The 18,927-nt window shown below is 55.4% G+C and overlaps 2 protein-coding genes across 6 annotated transcripts in view; one reads left to right on the top strand and one right to left on the bottom strand.

The window, feature by feature from the left end:
• Positions 1-583: 583 nt before the first annotated feature.
• On the top strand, positions 584-13,030 carry DUSP14 (dual specificity phosphatase 14). The gene is made up of 3 exons (XM_033078371.2): positions 584-705; positions 9,209-9,296; positions 11,045-13,030. Exon 3 carries the CDS (start codon positions 11,163-11,165, stop codon positions 11,757-11,759), a length of 597 nt encoding a protein of 198 aa, XP_032934262.1. The 5' UTR covers positions 584-705; positions 9,209-9,296; positions 11,045-11,162; the 3' UTR covers positions 11,760-13,030.
• Positions 13,031-16,541: 3,511 nt separating this feature from the next.
• The window catches only part of SYNRG (synergin gamma), a 34,797-nt gene continuing 32,411 nt past the window's right edge, over positions 16,542-18,927 (bottom strand). For 3 of the 5 annotated variants that reach the window (XM_033078364.1, XM_033078366.1, XM_033078367.1), the window contains 2 exons: positions 18,438-18,473; positions 16,542-17,378 (listed from right to left, as the gene is read on the bottom strand). In XM_033078364.1, the coding sequence (XP_032934255.1) occupies positions 17,247-17,378; positions 18,438-18,473 (168 nt within the window). In that variant the 3' untranslated portion in view covers positions 16,542-17,246. The remainder of the gene's footprint in view (positions 17,379-18,437; positions 18,474-18,927) is intronic. The other 2 variants (XM_033078365.1, XM_033078370.1) reach the window with 1 other exon arrangement.

The raw sequence follows: 18,927 nt of genomic DNA, 5'->3' as shown, positions 1-18,927 counted from the left end.
CTCACTGGGACCCTGCCACATCCCTGTGCCCACAGGGATCGCCTCTCCCTGCCATGTCCCTTCACCGACTCCCCATCCCATCCCCACAGGGCCCTGTCATGTCCCCACCGGGATCCCCCTGTCTCCATCCCACAGGGCCCCCACCATGTCCTCACCAAAACCCTCCCTTCTTTCCATCCCCACAGGGACCCCACACAGAGTCACACCCACCGAGGCCCTGATGTGCCTCACAGGACTCCCCACTTTTCCTTTTCTCCATGTTTTCCCCACAGGGACAGTCAGTTGCCACCATCCCCTCAGTGACTCCGTCATGTCCCCACACACACTCCTATCCCCTCAGCGACTCTTTCATGTCCCCACACACACTCCTATCCCCTCAGCGTCTCCGCCATATCCCAACTGGGAGCTCCCTTTTCCCCATCCCTACATAACCCACAGGACATCCCTGTTTTCCCCACAGCCACGGCGGGCCGGGCGGCGGCGGCTCCTTTAAGCGGGGCCGGTCTCCCGGAGCCCCCGCCCGGGGGCCGGGCCGGGCCGGGCCGCCCCCCGTAGCCTGGTAACGGCGGCTCTGCGGGCGGGGGCGGCCCCGGCAGCCGCGGTCAGGTGGCACCGCCGAGACGGAGCCGGCCGAGCACGATAAAAGTCCCGGCCCGCCGCCGCCGTGGCCGCGAGGGAGCGCGGAGCCGCCGCCCGGGAGCCATGGTAGGGACGGGCCGGGGGAACCGGGGCTCTCGGGTGGGGGGGCCCCGCCGTTCCCCGCTGTGTTCGCTCGCTCCCATCGCGTACGGTGCCCTCCGGAGGGGCCCCCGCGGACGGGACGGGGCTCGGGGTAGCGGGACTGTGCCGTGGGACGGGGCAGCGGCGGCGCTGCCGGGGTGCCCGGAGGAGCGGGACGCGGTGGCCGCTGCTCGGAGCCCGGCGGGAGAGCGGGGGGCACCTCCGAGCTGCACCGGAGCGGCCACGGGCGCAGCTCCGGGGGTTCCTCGACGTGGAACCAGCCCTGCCACGGGGGCTGTGTTGTAACAGGGCTCCATCCCTGAATCCTGCCGTCGGCACCCGTTCCTGGCTCAGCACCCATCCCTGCATCCTGCCCTGGCACCCCCAGCTCAGCACTCATCCCTGGATCCTGCCCTTGCACCCCTTGCTCAGCACCCATCCCTGGATCCTGCCCTGGCACCCCCAGCTCAGCACCCATCCCTGCATCCTGCCCTGGCACCCCCAGCTCAGCACCCATCCCTGGATCCTGGTTTTACACCCCTGGCTCAGCACCCATCCCTGCATCCTGCCCTTGCACCCATTCCTGGCTGAGCACCTATTCCTGGCTCCTATCCCCCACATCCCCAGCTCAGCACCCATCCCTGCATCCTGCCCTTAAACCCATAGCTCAGCACCCATCCCTGGATCCTGCCCTGGACATCCCCATCTCAGCACCCATCTCTGGATCCTGCTCTTACACCCCCAGCTCAGCACCCATCCCTGCATCCTACCCTGGCACCCATTCCTGGCTGAGCACCTATTCCTGGCTCCTGACCCCCACAACCCCAGCTCAGCACCCATCCCTGGATCCTGCTCTGGACATCCCCAGCTCAGCACCCATCCCTGGATCCTGCCCTGGACACCCTCATCTCAACACCCATCCTGCATCCTGCCCTGGCACCCATTCCTCACTGAGCACCTATTCCTGGCTCCTGCCCCCCACAACCCCAGCTCAGCACCCATCCCTGGCTCTGGCTCTCACATCCATCCCTGGATCCTGCCCTGGACACCCCCAGCTCAACACCCATCCTTGAATCCTGCCCTTACGCTCCTTCCTGACTCCTGCCCATCAGCTGCTGGCTCCTGCCCTGGCACCCTGCCCTCAACACCCTCAGCTCAGCACCCATCCCTGGCTCCTGCCCTTCACTCCTGCCCTGGCACCCATCCCTGGCCCCTGCCCTCCGCACCCCCATGTCCCAGGGCACCCCGGTGCTCCCCAAGCCCTGGCGGGTGCCTGCAGCTGCCCGGCCTCACATCCAGCCCGGCGGCGTGCACGGCCCTTGACTCAGCTCTGGAGCAGCTGCTTTGAGCAACACGGGTAATCAATGAGTGGCATTTGGCTGTAGGGAGATGGGGCAGGATCATAACCTGTTCGACTGGGCAGCAAATGAGCCTTTTATTCTGGAGGTTTGAGTGTTGGCAGATGCCCTAATATCATGTTGCAAGTTCAGTTTATCCCTAATGCCCCTGCTTCAGGAATGGTGGAGGATTAGCACTGACAAAACACTGTTTTCCCTTCTGATACACCGGATCAGCTGCCCCTGCTCTGGCAGGGAGTGGATTCCTCCCCCGGGCCTCGCTGTAAACCTCGGTGTTTGCTGTGTTCCCTGTGGCTGGGACAGGCTCTGTGGCGCTCTGCTTCCCAAGGAATGAGAAGGAAGGATCCCTGATTTTGGGGACACGTGCTGTTCCCCGCTGGCAGAGAGCTCTGCTGCCACGGCTTGGCTGACGTGACCCTGCTGAACGTCAGGGGAGCAGTAATGCAGCAGGTTTTAATCGATTTATGCCTGGAAGGTGTGAACGTGCTGCTCTGCCTGTCCTTCCTGCCCCCGAGGTCTCACCTGGGTCCTGGACAGGGACACAGACATTGTGGTTTCCTGCAGGAACAAAGGTGAAATCCTGGGGATCCATCCGAGCCCTGGCTGTGCTGTGGGGTCTGCTCTGGGCTCTGGCACTGCTTCCTCCTTGGTCAGGGCAAGGTGGAAATTTGTATGGCTTAATTCAATAGCTGATCCCGGCTGGAATCTCGGAGCTGGAAAGCCAGAGAGCTCATGCTGCTCTAGAGCTAGAAATGTACAGGGAATGGGGGGAAATCTGCCTGAGCCAGGCTCCATGGGAGGGAGGAAAGGGATGCAGAGCCGCCACAAAAAAGTCTCTGGGAGCCAGAAGCAGCTTTGTCCCAGGGAACCAGCCACCTGCACGCCTGGGCATGCAGGAAGAGCCTGGGAATGAGGAGTGGGGAAAAGGCACCTGGGCAGGGCAGTGGGGCTGGGAGCACCACACTGACCCCACCAGAGCCATCTACTAAAGGCTCTTCACCAGAGAAGCCTTCCAGGCTTCCTGCCACCACTGCAGGACTTTCCTTCCAGGGTGGTTTTCCTTGGAAGGGAGGGGTAACACCTCAAACCAGCCATGGGAGCTTCTCCCAGCCCCTCCCATCCAGGTACACAGCCCTCAGCACACACACACACATTTATCACTTCCTAAAGGACCCTCTGAGCAACCACAACAGGAGGGGAAACATCTAGCAGAGAGGCATTTGGAAATAGCTGAGGAATGTCTGAGCAGGAGCCCCAGCTCCCTGGATGCTTGGGAATAAAGCCAGGAACTGGGAGGCAGAGGCACTGCCCACCCTTCCTGGGGCACCTGTAGTGCAGGCAGTGCGTGGGCTCGGCTCAACAGCTTCTGCTCTGCTTTAAAAATAGTATAAAACAATAATAATCAGGCAGGCTTGGGGTTCCCAGCAGAAGGATCAACAGGTGCTGCCACAGTCACCCCTAGGCCAGATGGGTGAGGGTTCCCAGGCAAATGGAAATGAATTCTTATTTATTTTCATCCCACCCTGCAGTGTGGGAGGGTCTGCAGGTCCCTCCCTTTGGGGGCAGGAGTTCTTGGTGGAGGAAATGTGGATTTGCACAGCATCCCTAAAATAGAGAATTCCCCCCAGGCTGGAGCAGCCAGAGCGACCTCCAGGGAGCCAAGGGGTGCTGGCCCCACACTGCTGGTGGGGGAAACTCCTCGTGTAAACTCCATTTCCCCCTAATTGATTAAAATTGGCCTCTCTTCCTGTCACCCGACACAACCCCATGGATGTGCTCAGAGGTGACCTCATTCCTCACAGCTGCTGGGCACATCCTGCTGCCCCCACCCTCGTCCAGCCCGGCCTTGGGAGCGTGGGGAAAGCGTGGGCAGCCCCTGCCTGCTGGGAATCCCTCTGGAGGGGGATGTGGCACCATCAGGGTGCCAGCTTTGGGACCCCCTGAGCAGCCAGGCAGCTGAGAGCACGCAGCAGTTGGCACTGCCCCTGGAAAAGGCCTGGGTGAGGCCAGCACGGATCATTTCCAGGACACGTTGCACTGAGTTTGCAGCTGCCTTCAATTTTCTGGGCTCTGGGGTGGGCTGGGGCAGAGCCCCACGAGCAGCAGGCACAGCCCTGGGCCCAGCAGGGTCACACACGAGCAAACACACCAGGTCCCCGTGTTTTGTTCTGCTAACAGGGAAGAGATTGTGTCCCTCCTGTCAGCTGTGACTGCGCAGGGCACGGCTCCGGAAAAAACAAGGCTCCATCTTGCAGCACCCCGGGAGCCAGAGCCAGGCATGGGTCTGCTCCTTGAATGTGCCCCTCCTGCTCTCCATCCATGTCCACTTGGACACGGGGAGCAGGGGATGGAGCTTTCCTGAGCTCCACCTGCAATCCAGATGCCATCAGCTGGCGCTGGAGCAATCTGTAGCGCTCCAGAAGAGGCGGCATCTCCACTCGGGGCTGGAAACAGCCCTCAGTGCTCAGCCGAGAGGGGAACTGGTGCTGCACACAACTGGCAGACCCCACTCGTGCCTCCTCAGGCCTTAAGGCTGGTTTTTAAAGCATTTTGTGCTCCTCCCAGGAGTTTTTTAGCTGGATGCTGGGGCAGCCTCACGTCCCTGCTGTGCTCTCCCAGCGAGCAGCACACAGCCCGTGGCTCTGAAAGCACAGACGTGGCGTTTGAAAGAAAGATGGTTTGTTTTTCCTGCATCAAATCCTCTCGCTGCTTGCCGAGGGAGGCTTGTGCTCGGAGCAGAGATGGATTTATAAATACCAGGTTGTGCCCGTGCCCGTCTCGCTCCGTCCCTGCGGCCGGGAGCTCTCCCTGTGCCCGGAGCTGTGGCTGCAGCTGCCAGGATCCAGCTGCCAGCTGGAGAGGGAGCAGTGCCTGCTCCCAGCGTGGAGGGGGTGGCTGCATGGCAGGATCACAGCGTGGCCGTGGGCACCTCTGCTGTCACAGCACTTGGTGACAATGGGAATCACAGGCAGCAGAGCTGCTGCCCTGCCTGGCAGCTTGGGACCCTGCCCACAGGGCCAAGTGGCATCCTCAGATGGCCAAAACCTCAGTGCCCCTTTTTCCTGCTTGGGACAGAGCACTCAGACACTGCTCAGCTGCCACCTGGGCTGGGTCACGTCACCACCCCTGAGCCTGGTGCCAGCCCAGGGCTCGGTGCTGCCTTGTGGGCTGTGGAGCGAGGGTGGCTCATCCTCAGCAGAGCCCTGAGCGCTGCCAAGCCCTGGCCTCACCCAGGGCACCCCACCGGTGCCAGCAGGAGGGACAGGCTGTGACACAGGAGCGTCAGCTGTCACCCCCTGAAGGCAGCAGGCGGGGACAGGCTCCTGGGGGACCGCCAGCCCTGCAGCCCAGAGAGCTGCCTTGGCTCTGGGAGCACAGCGGGGAGGCAGGACTGTGCTTCTGGACTAAACTGCTTCTTTTGGGGTCCCTGAGCTTCCCAGGAGAGCCTGGGACTGTCTGCAGGGTGTCTTGTTGTGGGTTTTGGGCACGATTCCCCTTTGTGTGGCTCCTCTGGGAAGTTGCTGGTGTGTTCTGGCAAGCGCGGGGCCCGGCTGTGCTGGGAGCTGCACAAGCAGCCAGGCCTGCTCAGAGCTCCGGGCAGACAGATTATTATCTTGATTTAACATCTGACAGCTCCCATCCTGCTCGGAGAGGCCAGCACAGGCTGCCAGCAGAATCAATCAGGGGTTGGTCGCAGCATCCTCTGTCTCAGCCCAGATCACCCCGCCTGCTGCCCTTCCTCCTTTCCCATTCCAAACCCAAACCGCCCGACCTCACATCGTGAGGATGTGCTGATGGCTCTGACCCATGCGAGAGGAGCCTGTAATGGCTCCAGGAGCACAACCAAAGGCAGGAGAGCAGAGCAAAGGGCTGCAGGAGGGCTGGGGAGAGGAGCCAGCAGCTCCCACACGTCCTCTCCCCTCCCTACTCTGCCTTGGGCTCCCCTGGACTCAGCACAAGCAAGCCCTGACCCGAGAATGGCTGCAGTTTGTGCTCTCTGCTGAAATTTATTTGAAATGCCACTCTCCAGGACCATTTCTGAAGCAATTTGCTGTTCAGCCTGGCTGGGAAGAGCCCTGAGCAGGCTCGTTCATTCAGTGCCTGTGATATTGACTCTTCTCTTTACTGCAGGATTAGAGAGCATTTGTCATCTCCAAAATGAATAACTTTTCCTCTCCTGGGAGCGGGGAGAAGCCTTGCCTCAGTACTGACATTTTGCACACCCAGCCCACAAACCTGCCTCAAATCCCAGATGTGGTCTGGGGATGGAACCAGGGGCTTCAGTGTTCCTGCAGAGCAGGGCCCACCCTGCCCTAAACCCACAGGGGAGCTCTCACCTGTCCAGGTGCCAGCCCCACAACCCAACAGAAACTCCAGTCCCTCAGGGACAAGCTGCAGCCTCTGCTCTCAAGACAGAGGAGCTGTGTTAACAAACAAACAAACAAAAAAACTCTCACAAATCAGAGCAAACCACCCAGCAGCGCCAGAATAAGAAGGCAGAAGCTCAGACTTGCCAGCTCATTGTCTAGAGCCCGACCAGTTCTCCCTCCTGTCCTGGAGATCACAGTGTTTAACTCACAAACTCACCCTGTTTGTCATTTGAGCTTCCAGAGGTGTTTTCAAGTCTTTCTCAGGAGGTCCAGGAGCCAGCAACGCTTTCCCGTGGGAATTTCAGCCTTTGTTAACAGGACTGCGTTCCCAGGAATGAAAGCAAGAGAAACAAACTCCAGCTGCTGCAAGGTTTGGAAGAGCAGAGCCACGAGCATTGCCAGCAGCAACCCCTCCAAGGGGCTGCAGCACAAAACACCAACCACAGCATGGGGATTGGAAATCCTCTCACCTGGAAAGGAGCTGCTCTGAGGCCAGGAGATGCAGCCCAGGTGGGAGAGAACCAGCAGCTACCCCAGGCCAGGCACCTGCCCCACCTCCTGAGACTGGAACCACAAAGCTCAGCCTGGAGGTGCAGCAGAAGGACCCACCTGAGAGCTGTGGAGAGCTGCAGGATGAGAGCCAGGCTGGATGGGAGCTGGAGAAGTGTCCCCTCACCATAAAGCTGAGCATGGTGCTGGCCAGGAGTGCTGGGAAAGGACCTGGAGGCTTTGAAGAGCAGAGTGTTCTCCAGGCTGTAATTAGCCACTGGCTTCCCCCACCCCTGATTATGCAGAGGAGGGAAATGGCAGAACCCACCAGTCTGTCAGGGAGGGAGGAGGCTGCTCCTGTCCTGCCCTGCTGCACCAGGGTCCCCAGGGACCCCACAGGGCACAGTCTGGGCTCTGCACATGGGCAAGACCAAGGCACAGTCTGGACAGGGATTTACTGTGGGTCAGGGCTGCTACAAGATTCATTAATTCATTAATTGCAGTCAGAAAAAGGAGGATGTGATGGCAGGAACACCTGGTTGCTACCAGCCCACTGCCAGCCAGTGTTCCCCTGAAGGACCTGCACCCTCTGGGAATGTCACCCTTTTGCCTGGAACCCCATCCAGTGACACCCAGCTCCTTTGGAAGGGATTTCCAGGGCTGCTTCAGGGACAGTTCTGGGTCCAGTACCTCAGGGCACAGCTTTTGGGCTGCTGTGACTCCCCATCACCCAGAAACCCCAACCACGGAGCAGTGGCAGAAGAGATGAGGTTTTTATTCCACATCAGGGGGTCACCCTGGCTGTGCCCCTCCCTGTGCCCTGCCAGGAGCCTCTCGTGCCTTCCCAGGCACAGCCAGGCCAGCCTGTGTGCGTGCTTTGTTCCGTCTTCAGCGATTTTCTTTTTTTTTTTTTCTGCACTCAGCAACGGCTGGGAAGAGGCTTTTCATTCCTGTTTTTTCATTCCTGTTCTCTTTCTGTGCCCCAGCACAATGACGGGAATGGCTGCGTGCAGAGCAGCAGTGTTGGATTTCAGCGGGATGCGCTGGGATAAAAGGCAAAGGGACTTTGGGTGCAGCCCTGGGCACAGGTGAAGGCTCACACCTGCGAGCCTGGGGAAGCTCCCGAGGTGCTGGAGCTGCTGCCAGCCCAGGCAGACGAGGCCCCTTCCCTTCCCTTCCCAGCTCCCTGCACGGCAGCAGCTGCTCAGCCTGCTGTGTGTGGGCAGCAGCGTGGCTCTGTCACATGCCTGAGACAGCACGGTGGCGTCCCAGCCAGCTCCTGCTGCGAGCTGTGACACGGCAGGGGACACCAGAGGGGATGTGGCACCCACCCCCTGCCGTGGTGGCTGTCCCATCAGCAGCCCAGGCTTGTCTGCAGGAACAGCAGCCTTATCTCTGCTTCAGTAATGAGCTTCTCTCCAAAATATTCCGTCCTTGTGGCTGGGAGCTGCTCTGGGTTGGGTGGGAGCTGTGCTGGGGATGGAACAGGTTGGGCAGAGCAGCTGTGGCTGCCCCTGGATCCCTGGAGGTGTCCAAGGCCAGGCTGGATGGGGCTTGGAGCAGCCTGGGACAGAGGAAGGTGTCCCTGGGATGGGATGGCATCAGCAGGTGTTTGCTCTGGAGTTTGCAGAGCAAGCCCAGCCTGTCACATGCAAATCCCCGGATAAGTTCCTGCCTGCAAACAGGAACCACTCTATGGAAAGCAGCAGAGCCCTTCCCAAACCGCCTCAGGGGCACTCTGGCTGCCCCAGGAGCTGCTGCAGGCTCTGCCCTGCTCAGAGCTGCTTTGGAGCTGCTCTGGCTCTGCTGGGTCCAGCAGCATTTCCCAGGTCTTCACCTCCACTGGTGAGAAAAGAGGGGATGTTGGCCCCACCCTGAGCTTTTCAGAGCAGCGTGCTGTGGCTCTGGCATCAGCTCTGCCCCTTCCCCTTCACAGGAATGGGGAACAGGGGTCCCCAGGGGGTGGCTTTGGGCACCATCAGAAGGACACAGACCTGCCCCAGCTGTCTGGGCCTAGGTAGGTGCTAAAGGAGACATTACAGCAAATTAATTACTTAAATGACTTAATGTTTTTTAGCCATGACTTCTGTACCAGCCTCACGTTCCTCTGGGCTCACTGAGGTTTTGAGCACAGCAGGAATTGGTGGCATTACAGCAAGTGCCACCCTGAGTCCTCAGTCTCTCTGTGGGGAAGCTGTGCTCCTCCCTCCCAGATCTTGGACACCCACCTGATGAGATCCCAGTAAAATCCGTGCTCTTTTCTCTCCCCAGCTCAGTGTTGGATGCACTCCATGAGCCCTCCCAGCCTCAGAGCACCAGGGTGCAGCTCCGTGATTTAGAGCAGGACTTTGTTACCAACGTAAGTGCCCAGATCCTTTGCATTGTCAGTAAAAGCTGCTTGAGAGCAGGGATTTCCCCTGCTCAAAGAACTTTATTCCTTTGAAAAAAACACACCTTTCCTTGCTGCTCCAGCTGGGTGACTGCAGTGGGGGGAAGCTGAGCATTTGTAGCTGCAGCAAAAACCTTGTTGGGGCAGGAACTTTTGCAGCTTTGGGTCCACAGCTTCTCAAGCAGCTGCCAGCAGGGAAGAGCCACGGAGGAGGTCACGTTATGCTCATTAAGTTTCTATATCACTGAGCCAAAAATCCACTGGCAGCACCACCAGCCACTGCTGGGACCTGCTGGTGCTTCCCAGAGCATGGGATGAGGGCAGACAGTTGAGGGCTGGGGAAGCAAAGCCCTTTAAGGACCCTCTTAACATAATTTAGAATTGCTGCAGGGACAGATCCCTCTCCCCAAGGCCCTGAGCATCCCCCAGGTCCCCTCAGCTCTGTCACTGCCACCAGAGTGGGCTCAGAGGTACCTGGGCAGGGAGTCCCCAGCCTGCACAGACTGGAGCCTTTCCTGTGTCCTCTCCAAACAGAGAACACACAGACTGGCAAATTATTGATACTGCAGGGCTCATCCCCTTGCCTGCAGCTTCTGCCCTGGCTTTGGAGGAGCCCCAAAGGGGCAGGGGGAGTCAGAGCAGGGATCCTCCCAGCCCATGTGGCCCCCAGGCCTCTGCCAAGCATTAGTCAGGCATAAAGCAGGACCAGAGCCTCCCCTGTCCCAGCCTCTGCTCTTGGGTTTTACTCTCAGCTTCTGACATAACCAGGTCACTCTTTCCACACTTCCCCTGCCTCCATGGGAGCCGATGCCCGATGGGGATGGACGTGACTCACCGCCTTTCCTAATGAGCGACTTTCCTCTGTTTATGTGCTTTGGCGGGGCCTTTCCCACACCTAAAAAGGGAGAAGGGTGGCACTGGGGAGAGGGCAGCGTGCTGGAAATTGCTGGCATCTGCTGTTCCTCACCATCCCTTTGAACTGTGGCCAGCTGTGAAGCTGTTGTGTTTCAGCATGGAAAAGGTGTAGCTCATCCTCCACGTGCTGCTGGGGTGAGATGCTATCCAGGCCCACAGGTAAACCCTTGGCGAGTAATTGGAGCTAATTAGGCTGGAAGATTTTTTTTTTTTTGTTACAATCTGTCCAGGCAGTGCCTGGGGGATGGTGGTAATGAGCACTGTGAAACCAGCCCCACATTCCCCACGGAGCTTTGCAGGGTGAGCTGGGCTTTCCTGTTCCCTGGCACAGCCACAGGTCAGGGACAGCAGCCACGGGTCAGGGACAAGAGCAACAGGTCAGGGACAGCAGCCACAGGTCAGGGACAAGAGCCACAGGTCAGGGACAGCAGCCACAGGTCAGGGACAAGAGCCACAGGTCAGGGACAGCAGCCACAGGTCAGGGACAAGAGCCACAGGTCAGGGACAAGAGCCACAGGTCAGGGACAGCAGCCACAGGTTAGGGACAGCAGCCACAGGTCAGGGACAGCAGCCACAGGTCAGGGACGAGAGCCACAGGTCAGGGACAAGAGCCACAGGTCAAGGACAAGAGCCACAGGTTAGGGACAAGAGCCACAGGTCAGGGACAGGAGCCACAGGTCAGGGACAGCAGGCACAGGTCAGGGACAGCAGCCACAGGTCAGGGACAGCAGCCACAGGTTAGGGACAGCAGCCACAGGTCAGGGACAGCTCCCTGCTCATGTGGCCTCACTTGTGTTTTGCAGTGACTTTAGCAGTGGGAGCTGTCGCTGTCCTGCCACACCAGCCCAGACAATCCCTCCCCTGGCTGAAGATCCCGTTGGCTCTCTTCCCATAATGGAAGCCTGAGTGCCAAGATCCTCCATGACCTCCAGAAGCCACAACTCCCTGCCGAGAACTCTGATGGCTCCGCGCATGCTCTCGGAAGGCGCCCTGGGGGGCATCGCCCAGATCACGCCCTCGCTGTACCTGAGCCGGGGCAGCGTGGCCTCCAACCGGCACCTGCTGCTGTCCCGGGGCATCACCTGCATCATCAACGCCACCATCGAGATCCCCAACTTCAACTGGCCGCAGTTTGAGTACGTCAAAGTGCCTTTGGCTGACATGCCCAACGCCCCCATCTCCCTGTACTTCGACAGCGTGGCCGACAAGATCCAGAGCGTGGCGCGCAAGCACGGCGCCACCCTGGTGCACTGCGCCGCCGGCGTCAGCAGGTCGGCCACGCTCTGCATCGCCTTCCTCATGAAGTACCACAAGGCCTCCCTGTTCGACGCCTACAACTGGGTGAAGTCGCGGCGCCCCGTGATCCGGCCCAACGTGGGCTTCTGGCGGCAGCTGATAGACTACGAGAGGAAGCTCTTTGGGAAGACCTCGGTTAAAATGGTACAGACGCCCTATGGCATCATCCCAGACGTTTATGAGAGAGAGAGGAGACCCCTGATGCCTTACTGGGGGATTTAGTGGGACTGCAGATGGGAAGCGCAGCAGAAGGGACGCGACCAGACTGGAGACATTCCCTTCTCCTTCTACAGCCAACTTGGTTCTTTTCCATACAGCAGAACCTCAGTTCTCACCTCACTAACCTGCAAGGCCAACCATTCCCTTCAAAGCATTTTTCTCTATGGGGATTTCCCATCTGCATCTCTGATTTAGCAAAACCAGGTCTCATTATAAGTTTATTCCTCCATAAAGCCTCTGTCTTTTTTTTCTTTCTTTTAGTCAGTTTATTAGGATCCTCTGAGGAAGGGCCTAAGAGGCATTGGGCAGAGTTGATGACCCAAGTGAGCTTTGTGCTGCAGTAGTAGCCTGGATATTTTGTTAGAGCTTGTTTGCTTCCTTGCAAAACCCTGTAGCGGCTCAGGAGCAGCACTAGCCAGGCCCTGCTCCACAGCAGCAGGATTTCCAGGCACCAGGGAGGCAGGAATACAGGGGCTGTGGTGCTAGTGCTGGTGTTTTCTTTAACAACCATAGTGACTCTCAGTATATAGTGTTTGAGATCTTTAGTCAGCTCTTAATCATATCGAAAGTTAGGAAAAAAAAAAGGGTAAAAAAACCCAGCAAAAAAAAAGTGAATCAGTCCATGTCGGCCACAAGTAAAATAAAAACGGAGCAATTCAAATCAAATAAATACAAGATCCTTTTCCACTCATTCCATGCCAGGGCAATAATCCTGGAATACACTTCAACTGCTGGAAAATGCTGGTGTGTTTTGTGGGTGGAAAGTTGACAGATCTTGTCCAGCTGTGGCTCGAGACAGAAGCCAGAGGGGTGAAGGCGCTGGGCAGCCCAAGAGCCGCTCAGGAATGTGAGCGTGGCCCGGCCGTGCTGTGCCAGCATTCCTGCAGCCAGCCCAGCCCCTGGGGAGAGGCTGGATCCCTTCTCAGCTCCCAGCTCCGGCCCTGCCTTACCCATTCCTGCCTCTCCATCCCTCCTCAAGGTTATGCTGCATTCCAGGGCTGCTCCTCTCTGTCCCCAGGGGGGTGACAGAGCCTGGCCTCGCTCAGAGCGTGCCAGGAGCGGCTCCAGCCCCAGCCCTGCCCTGGGAGAAGGGCTCCAGGGGCAGGGTCTGGTTCCTTGGAGTGTGGCTGGAGCCTGGAGCTCTGCTCCTGGGAAGGCAGCAGAGTTTCTGTTGCCTCTGGAGGAGGAGCAGGCAGAGTGCTGCGATCGCTGTCTGATTTCAATGAGATTCTATACTTGTTAAAAAAAAAAAATCAATAAAGATTAAACCAGAACATGTGTTGGTTTCCTGTTCCAAACAGTGCTAATGGAGCTCCAGCAGCAGCCTTTAAACAGTTCTGGCTGAAGGATGTTTTCTCCTGCTTCTCCAGATGAAATCAAGGTGAGGTTTTTCCATCAGCTGCTCCCAGCTCAGGTTCCAGGGCTGGATCCCAGTTCCCATCACAGGCAGACACTGGAGACTCCTCTCCCCCATTTATCAGGAGTTAAACTCAGCCAGGGAGATGGTAAGTGAGGAACTAAAGAGTGAAAATCAAGATTAATCACTGGTCTGGACACATTCCAACACATGACATTTTAAAGGGGAAAAAATGCTAAAAACTGAAATCTGCTCACAAAATTAAACTTTACCTAAAAATGGGCAAAGCAGGGTTTAACAGCATTTCTGGCATTAAAAATGGAAGGTTGGAAATTCTGCACTTTGAATTATTCTATAGACTTTGTACACACACTGCTGAGGACTGAGGGGAGAGGGAGGTGCTGAGGTTCAGCCACCAAGGCACCAAAGGCTGACTTTAAACACAAGGGAAAGTCAGACCTGTAAAAAGTGAAATTGCCTAATAAAGCATGTGAGGAAACAAAGAATTCACCTGAAATCCCCATTCAAGGTTGGTGCTTGTGGAGATTTCACTGCAAAGCCTCCTCTTGTATTCACTACAGCAAAAGATTTCACACAAGTGTAAAAACCCAGCTTTTATTCCATTCTCAAATCTACAGGAACCAAAGCAGAGGGCCCTGGTTTAGCTTGGATTGCTCTGGGCACACCCACTGGCTTTGAGGGGGACACTCCTCCTCCTGCTCCCCACAGGCTCTTCCAAATGGTATCTTAATTGTCTGAAAATATTTTATATCTTCCAATATTTGGTGAGACACCTTCCCCATCCCAGCCACAGAGCAGGTTTCACTACATTATGATATAAATATTTCAGCTTCCCAGGCTGGTCAGATATGAAATGAGCTTTTTATTGAACACCAGGTTGGAATCTGAACACAGGATTTATAAATCATAGCAGGAATTAAGGGAGTAAACAAGGTACTAAAGTCAATTAATAACACTTATTCTCATAGGACTTAAAATATCAGCAGCAACTCCAGCACAGCACAAACCCAAACAGCTCCAAATAATAATCACAAAACCACTTCTGGAAGAAAAATAACATTTGCCCAGAGGGCAGGAGAAGAATCACAATAGGAAGAGAAGTTTTCTGATCACTCTTCTTCATAAAGTTATGGCATTCCTATTTTAACACAGAGAACTGGAATTAAATACAGGTGCAGAATTAAAAGTGAATCCAAAGCAGCCGTTTGTACAATAGCAGCTTTTATTGCAAAGGCAGGTTTTGTTTCAAGTTTGTGATTCCCAGGGTAGCTGACAGCACTTGGAGCATTCCATGGGGATTCCACGAGCTCCTGCTCAGCCTGGGGCTGAACTTCACCCTCACTCTCACTCCCACTCCCTGCAGGGACTCCAGGAGCTGCTCCCACCAAACCCAGCCAGGAGAAGCTGCTGCCAGGAAGGGAAAGTCCTTGGGATGGAAGGGGAGTGCAGGAGGTGACAATTCCCAGGGCACAGGGGACCTCGGAGGGAGGGGCAGGGAAGAGGCTGGAGCAGCCCCCAGCACCAGGGAGAAGCTGCCACGGCATGGAAGCACCAGGAACACAACGGGTTAAGCCATAAATACATTAAATAACCGAGCAAATAAATCCTCAGAACTCCAAATATACACAGAGAGCCAGAACCCCACTTCCCACAGGTCACGCCCAGGCAGCCCCTTTGATCTATCTACACATAGATAAAAAAGAAAGAAAATCTCATTTCTCTTTTCCAGTGAGAGAATCCATGCAGGAAAAGGAGTTCCAGGTCTGACACCGTCCAGGGGCTGCACAGAGGCAGCAGGGGAGGGTGGGCTGTGACAATCCTGTCACCTTGGATACAGCTTGGAAGGACACTGGGCTTTGGCTGGCAACAACCGAGAGATGCTGAATGCTCCAGTGAGTCATTGGAACGACTGGGAACTGCAGCTGATCCTCCTTGAGCAATGCCTTTATCAGGGATCTCCGTGCTGCCTTCCCCCTGTTCCCAAGGCTGCTGGAGCAGGGATGGGGGAGCAGGACAGCAGCAGTGTCACCCTTCAGTGAGCTCTGCTGCACTTCCAAATGTCCATTCCTTTTTTAGGGGCCAAAAGCCACCCTGGCTGCAGCTCAGAGAGGGGCTGAGCTGGCACTGGAAGATGCTCCTGTGACAATACAGCTGCTGCTTCAAATTTCACACCAGGATCTCTTATTTGTGGCATTTTCTTTTAATTAGGGGGGAAAAAATTCCTCTCCAGCAAAGTGTTGGGGAGCTGTGGTGGAAAGCCAGGCTGACAATAAACTCCCTTTTCCCAGCACAGCATTCCCTCAGCACCAGCCTGTCCCTGCAGTGGCTCCCTGTCCCCAAACTCCTGTGGGAACTCAGGTGAGGGGCACAGCAGCCCCTGACTGTGCTGGAATATAGGGCTGGGGTGCTGGAGCTCTTTCCCACCTAATAAATGAAAGGGAGAGAAGCAAGGAGCTGTTTCCCTGTTTTTTTGGTAATTCCTGGGCAGGATGTGGGAAGCAGAGCAGAGGAAATCTGCCTCTGGATCAGCTGGAGGCACATGGTGCTTTATTTCATGAATGAGCTAATTTGAGGCAGCAAGGAGATTTATTGTAATTGGTGTAAGGAAGGAGCCAGACACCTCTGAGCCAAGATTCTTTCATTTGGGCTAATTAATAGTTCCATATAACTCAGCCTGTTTGTTTTTTAAATCCAAAGCATCGTTTTCCTCATTGTAATTTCTGTTTCAGCAAATACCCACAGGTCAGTGTCAGGTACTTGTAATGGGGGCAGGATTAACTTGGAGATCTCTGGAGGAAAGGGACAGATCTGAGAGACTAAGCCAAAGAATTAAGGAGAAAGTTGTACCCTATGGATTTACACCCCACTTCATTCCCTGCAGACCTAGACAGGATCTTGGGATGTCTCTTGTAACACCATGAACCTCCCAGAGGTTTAAAATCCTGTAACCAGCACTCCATTGACTGCACTGTCCCCTGGATACTGGATCTGAAGGAGGAACCAGATGTACAGGTAACATTTAGTGACACAAACCTGTCCAGAGAGTCACCTACAAAAACCAGGGACCAGCAGGGACACAATGCCTGCTTCCAACACAGCTGCTGAGCCCACCAAATCCCAGGGTTAAATCCCTTTGGGTTAAATCCCACTCCCTGCAGCAGGAGCCAGGGGCCACCTTGTGCTGCCAGCTCTGAGTCACAGAACACGTTGCTACAGGTAGCAGCAGAGTCACACAGAGCCATCCCATCCCATCCCATCAGGAACAGCATCTCCACAGCCAAAAAAGGGCAAGAATCTACAGAGAGCAGATGTGCTGCATCAGCAGAGTCCAGCCTCCAGCAGGGCTGCAGCCACACAGCTCCCCAAAGGTCAGGAGAGACAAAATCCTACCTGGAGCTCAGGACAAATCCAGGGAAGTTTTTCTGTATTTACAACAAAGACTGGGAGTTTTAAACTCCAGTGCCTGCACACAGAATCCACATAGCACAGGGAAATTACAGCAGTTTTCCAGTCCTCACCTTCCAGCACGAACCAGTTCTGCATCCAGCACAACTTCCAGCACAGAGCAGTGCAAGTACAAACACCCAGCAGCTCCTTCTGAGTCAATAATTCATTCTGCCTGGATGCTGCTGTGACTCATGTGCTGTGATATCACAGCAGCAAATACTTAAAGAACATCAAGGTCCACGTCCCAGAAACGTTAAGGAAAAGATTTGCTTGCAAATACAGACTTCAAGTATTTAAGTGGTTGCTTCTATGCAAATCAGCCCAGCACTGCAGCTCTCTGGGAAGCTCCATGCTGGCCTCTCCCAGGTCTGTGCACAGTTTCCAGGCTGCTTTTCCACAGGATAACGTTTTCATCTGCAGAAAGACTGAAATGCCACTTTTTTTGTTTTGTTTTGCCATTCTACATATTTCCAGTTATTTCTGAAGCCTTGCCCATTACAAGTGAGCTCTTCACCATCAGTAACAGCAGCATTAATCGTTGACTTTTGGACCAAAATCAACCCCAGACGTTTCCAACCCTGAGCCCAGCTCCAGCCTCTCCAGCACAGCAGTCACCCCAAGCCCTGCACATTGGACCCAAAGCTCCACCTGCAGTGCAGCTGCTTTCAGAGCAGGTCTGGCAGGATGAGCCCTGGAGGTTTGGGCTCCACACAGTTGATCCAGAAGTTGGCACAGCTGGCGTGGTACTGGTGCCCCCCGTACGCCAGCTTGAAGTTATCTGTCTCTGAGTTAAAGGCCTGCAGGAAGAATTGAAACAAGTGTGACAGTCTGATCCCCTCCAGGCTCTAAAGCCAGAGAGGAAAACAGCACAGGACTCTCCCCTGAGCACTCCACCCCATCAGCTCTGACTGCTGCTGGAAAAAACCTTCAGCACCACACCTGAGCTGCAGGAGGGAGCCCTGGCTGAGCCTGGCAGCTCCCTCACCTTGTTCCTGCACTTCTGCCTCTGTTCCACCTCACCTTGTTCCTGCACTTCTGCCTCTGTTCCACCTCACCTTGTTCCTGCACTTCTGCCTCTGTTCCACCTCACCTTGTTCCTGCACTTCTGCCTCTGTTCCACCTCACCTTGTTCCTGCACTTCTGCCTCTGCTCCACCTCACCTTGTTCCTGCACTTCTGCCTCTGTTCCACCTCCCTACCCAAGGAAAAGCTCATCCTGCTTGCCAGCAGACAGCTCCTGCATTTATTTCCCTGGCTCCAGCCTGGCTGTGGGCTGGACAGGTGCAGTTCTTGCTATTAGTGTTATTTCAGGTTGAATTTGAGCAGCTTCCTCCTGTTAATTGAAGCTGCTTTACAATAGGAGCCATGAGCAGGCTGAAACCACCTCGCTGTTTGTTGCTAGGAGATCCTTTCCAATGCCTCACAGCTCCCTATTTAAAAAAATATCCCAGCCCTGCTCTCCACACCCTGGATTTCCTGCAGAGATTTCTAAAAATGCCACTGCCTGCTACACAAAGCCAAAAGTCAATATTTCCAGCACAAAGCCCCTGAAATCCCCCCTCTCCTGCTACAGACACACGGGCAGCACAAATTCAGGAACTCAGGGGTTTTCTAGCACACAACAGAAGGAGCACAAAACCAGAGAGCTGGGCACAAGGCACAGGCATGCAGACACACAGGGCAGGCTCTGGAGCATGTTAGTTGATCAGATCAAGAGTTAAGGGCCACAAAACACGACTGGAGAAGAGGATTAATGATTGGTACAATTGGGAATGACAGCTGAGAGCCCATCAGCAGCTCAGCCTTCCACACTCAAGAACAATGAGTCTAGAAAGAATGTTTTTTACAGGTTCATACTTTCTTGGGAAGCTCTTCCACAGGTTTCTCTTCTTTCTGAAATGATGTTGAAACCAGAAAGTCAGGAAAAGTGCCTCTGTTTTTAACTGGCTGGCACAACTCTGCACATGTCCTGGGAGTCCCTCCCAGCTCTGCTAATGGCAACAGTGAGCCATTTCGTGAAGAAAAGTCATTAAAAGATTTTTATTTGTTAAAAAAAATATGCATACTTTTGAAAATCTTAGCATCCCAGTTTCTTGCTCATTACAAACAATTCAACTCAGCCTTTTCTGTGTCACACCAAAGCCCAAGGAACACTGGACATTGCATTGTAAAATTTTACTGAGACCCATCTACAGGTCAGAGTTTATAACCATGGAAGTTTTTTCAATGCACCCATCCCTGGCAGCGCCCAAGGCCAGGCTGAGACAGGGGAGGTGGCACTGGGGTGACACTGGATCAGCTTTAATGTCCCCTCCAGCCCAGCCCAATCCTGGGGCTCTGTAAATGG

Source organism: Catharus ustulatus, chromosome 22, assembly GCF_009819885.2.
Source record: "Catharus ustulatus isolate bCatUst1 chromosome 22, bCatUst1.pri.v2, whole genome shotgun sequence".
In the NCBI taxonomy this organism is placed as follows: Eukaryota; Metazoa; Chordata; class Aves; order Passeriformes; family Turdidae; genus Catharus; species Catharus ustulatus.
Note: the sequence above shows the minus strand (reverse complement) of the source record. Positions and strands in the feature narration are given on the sequence as shown.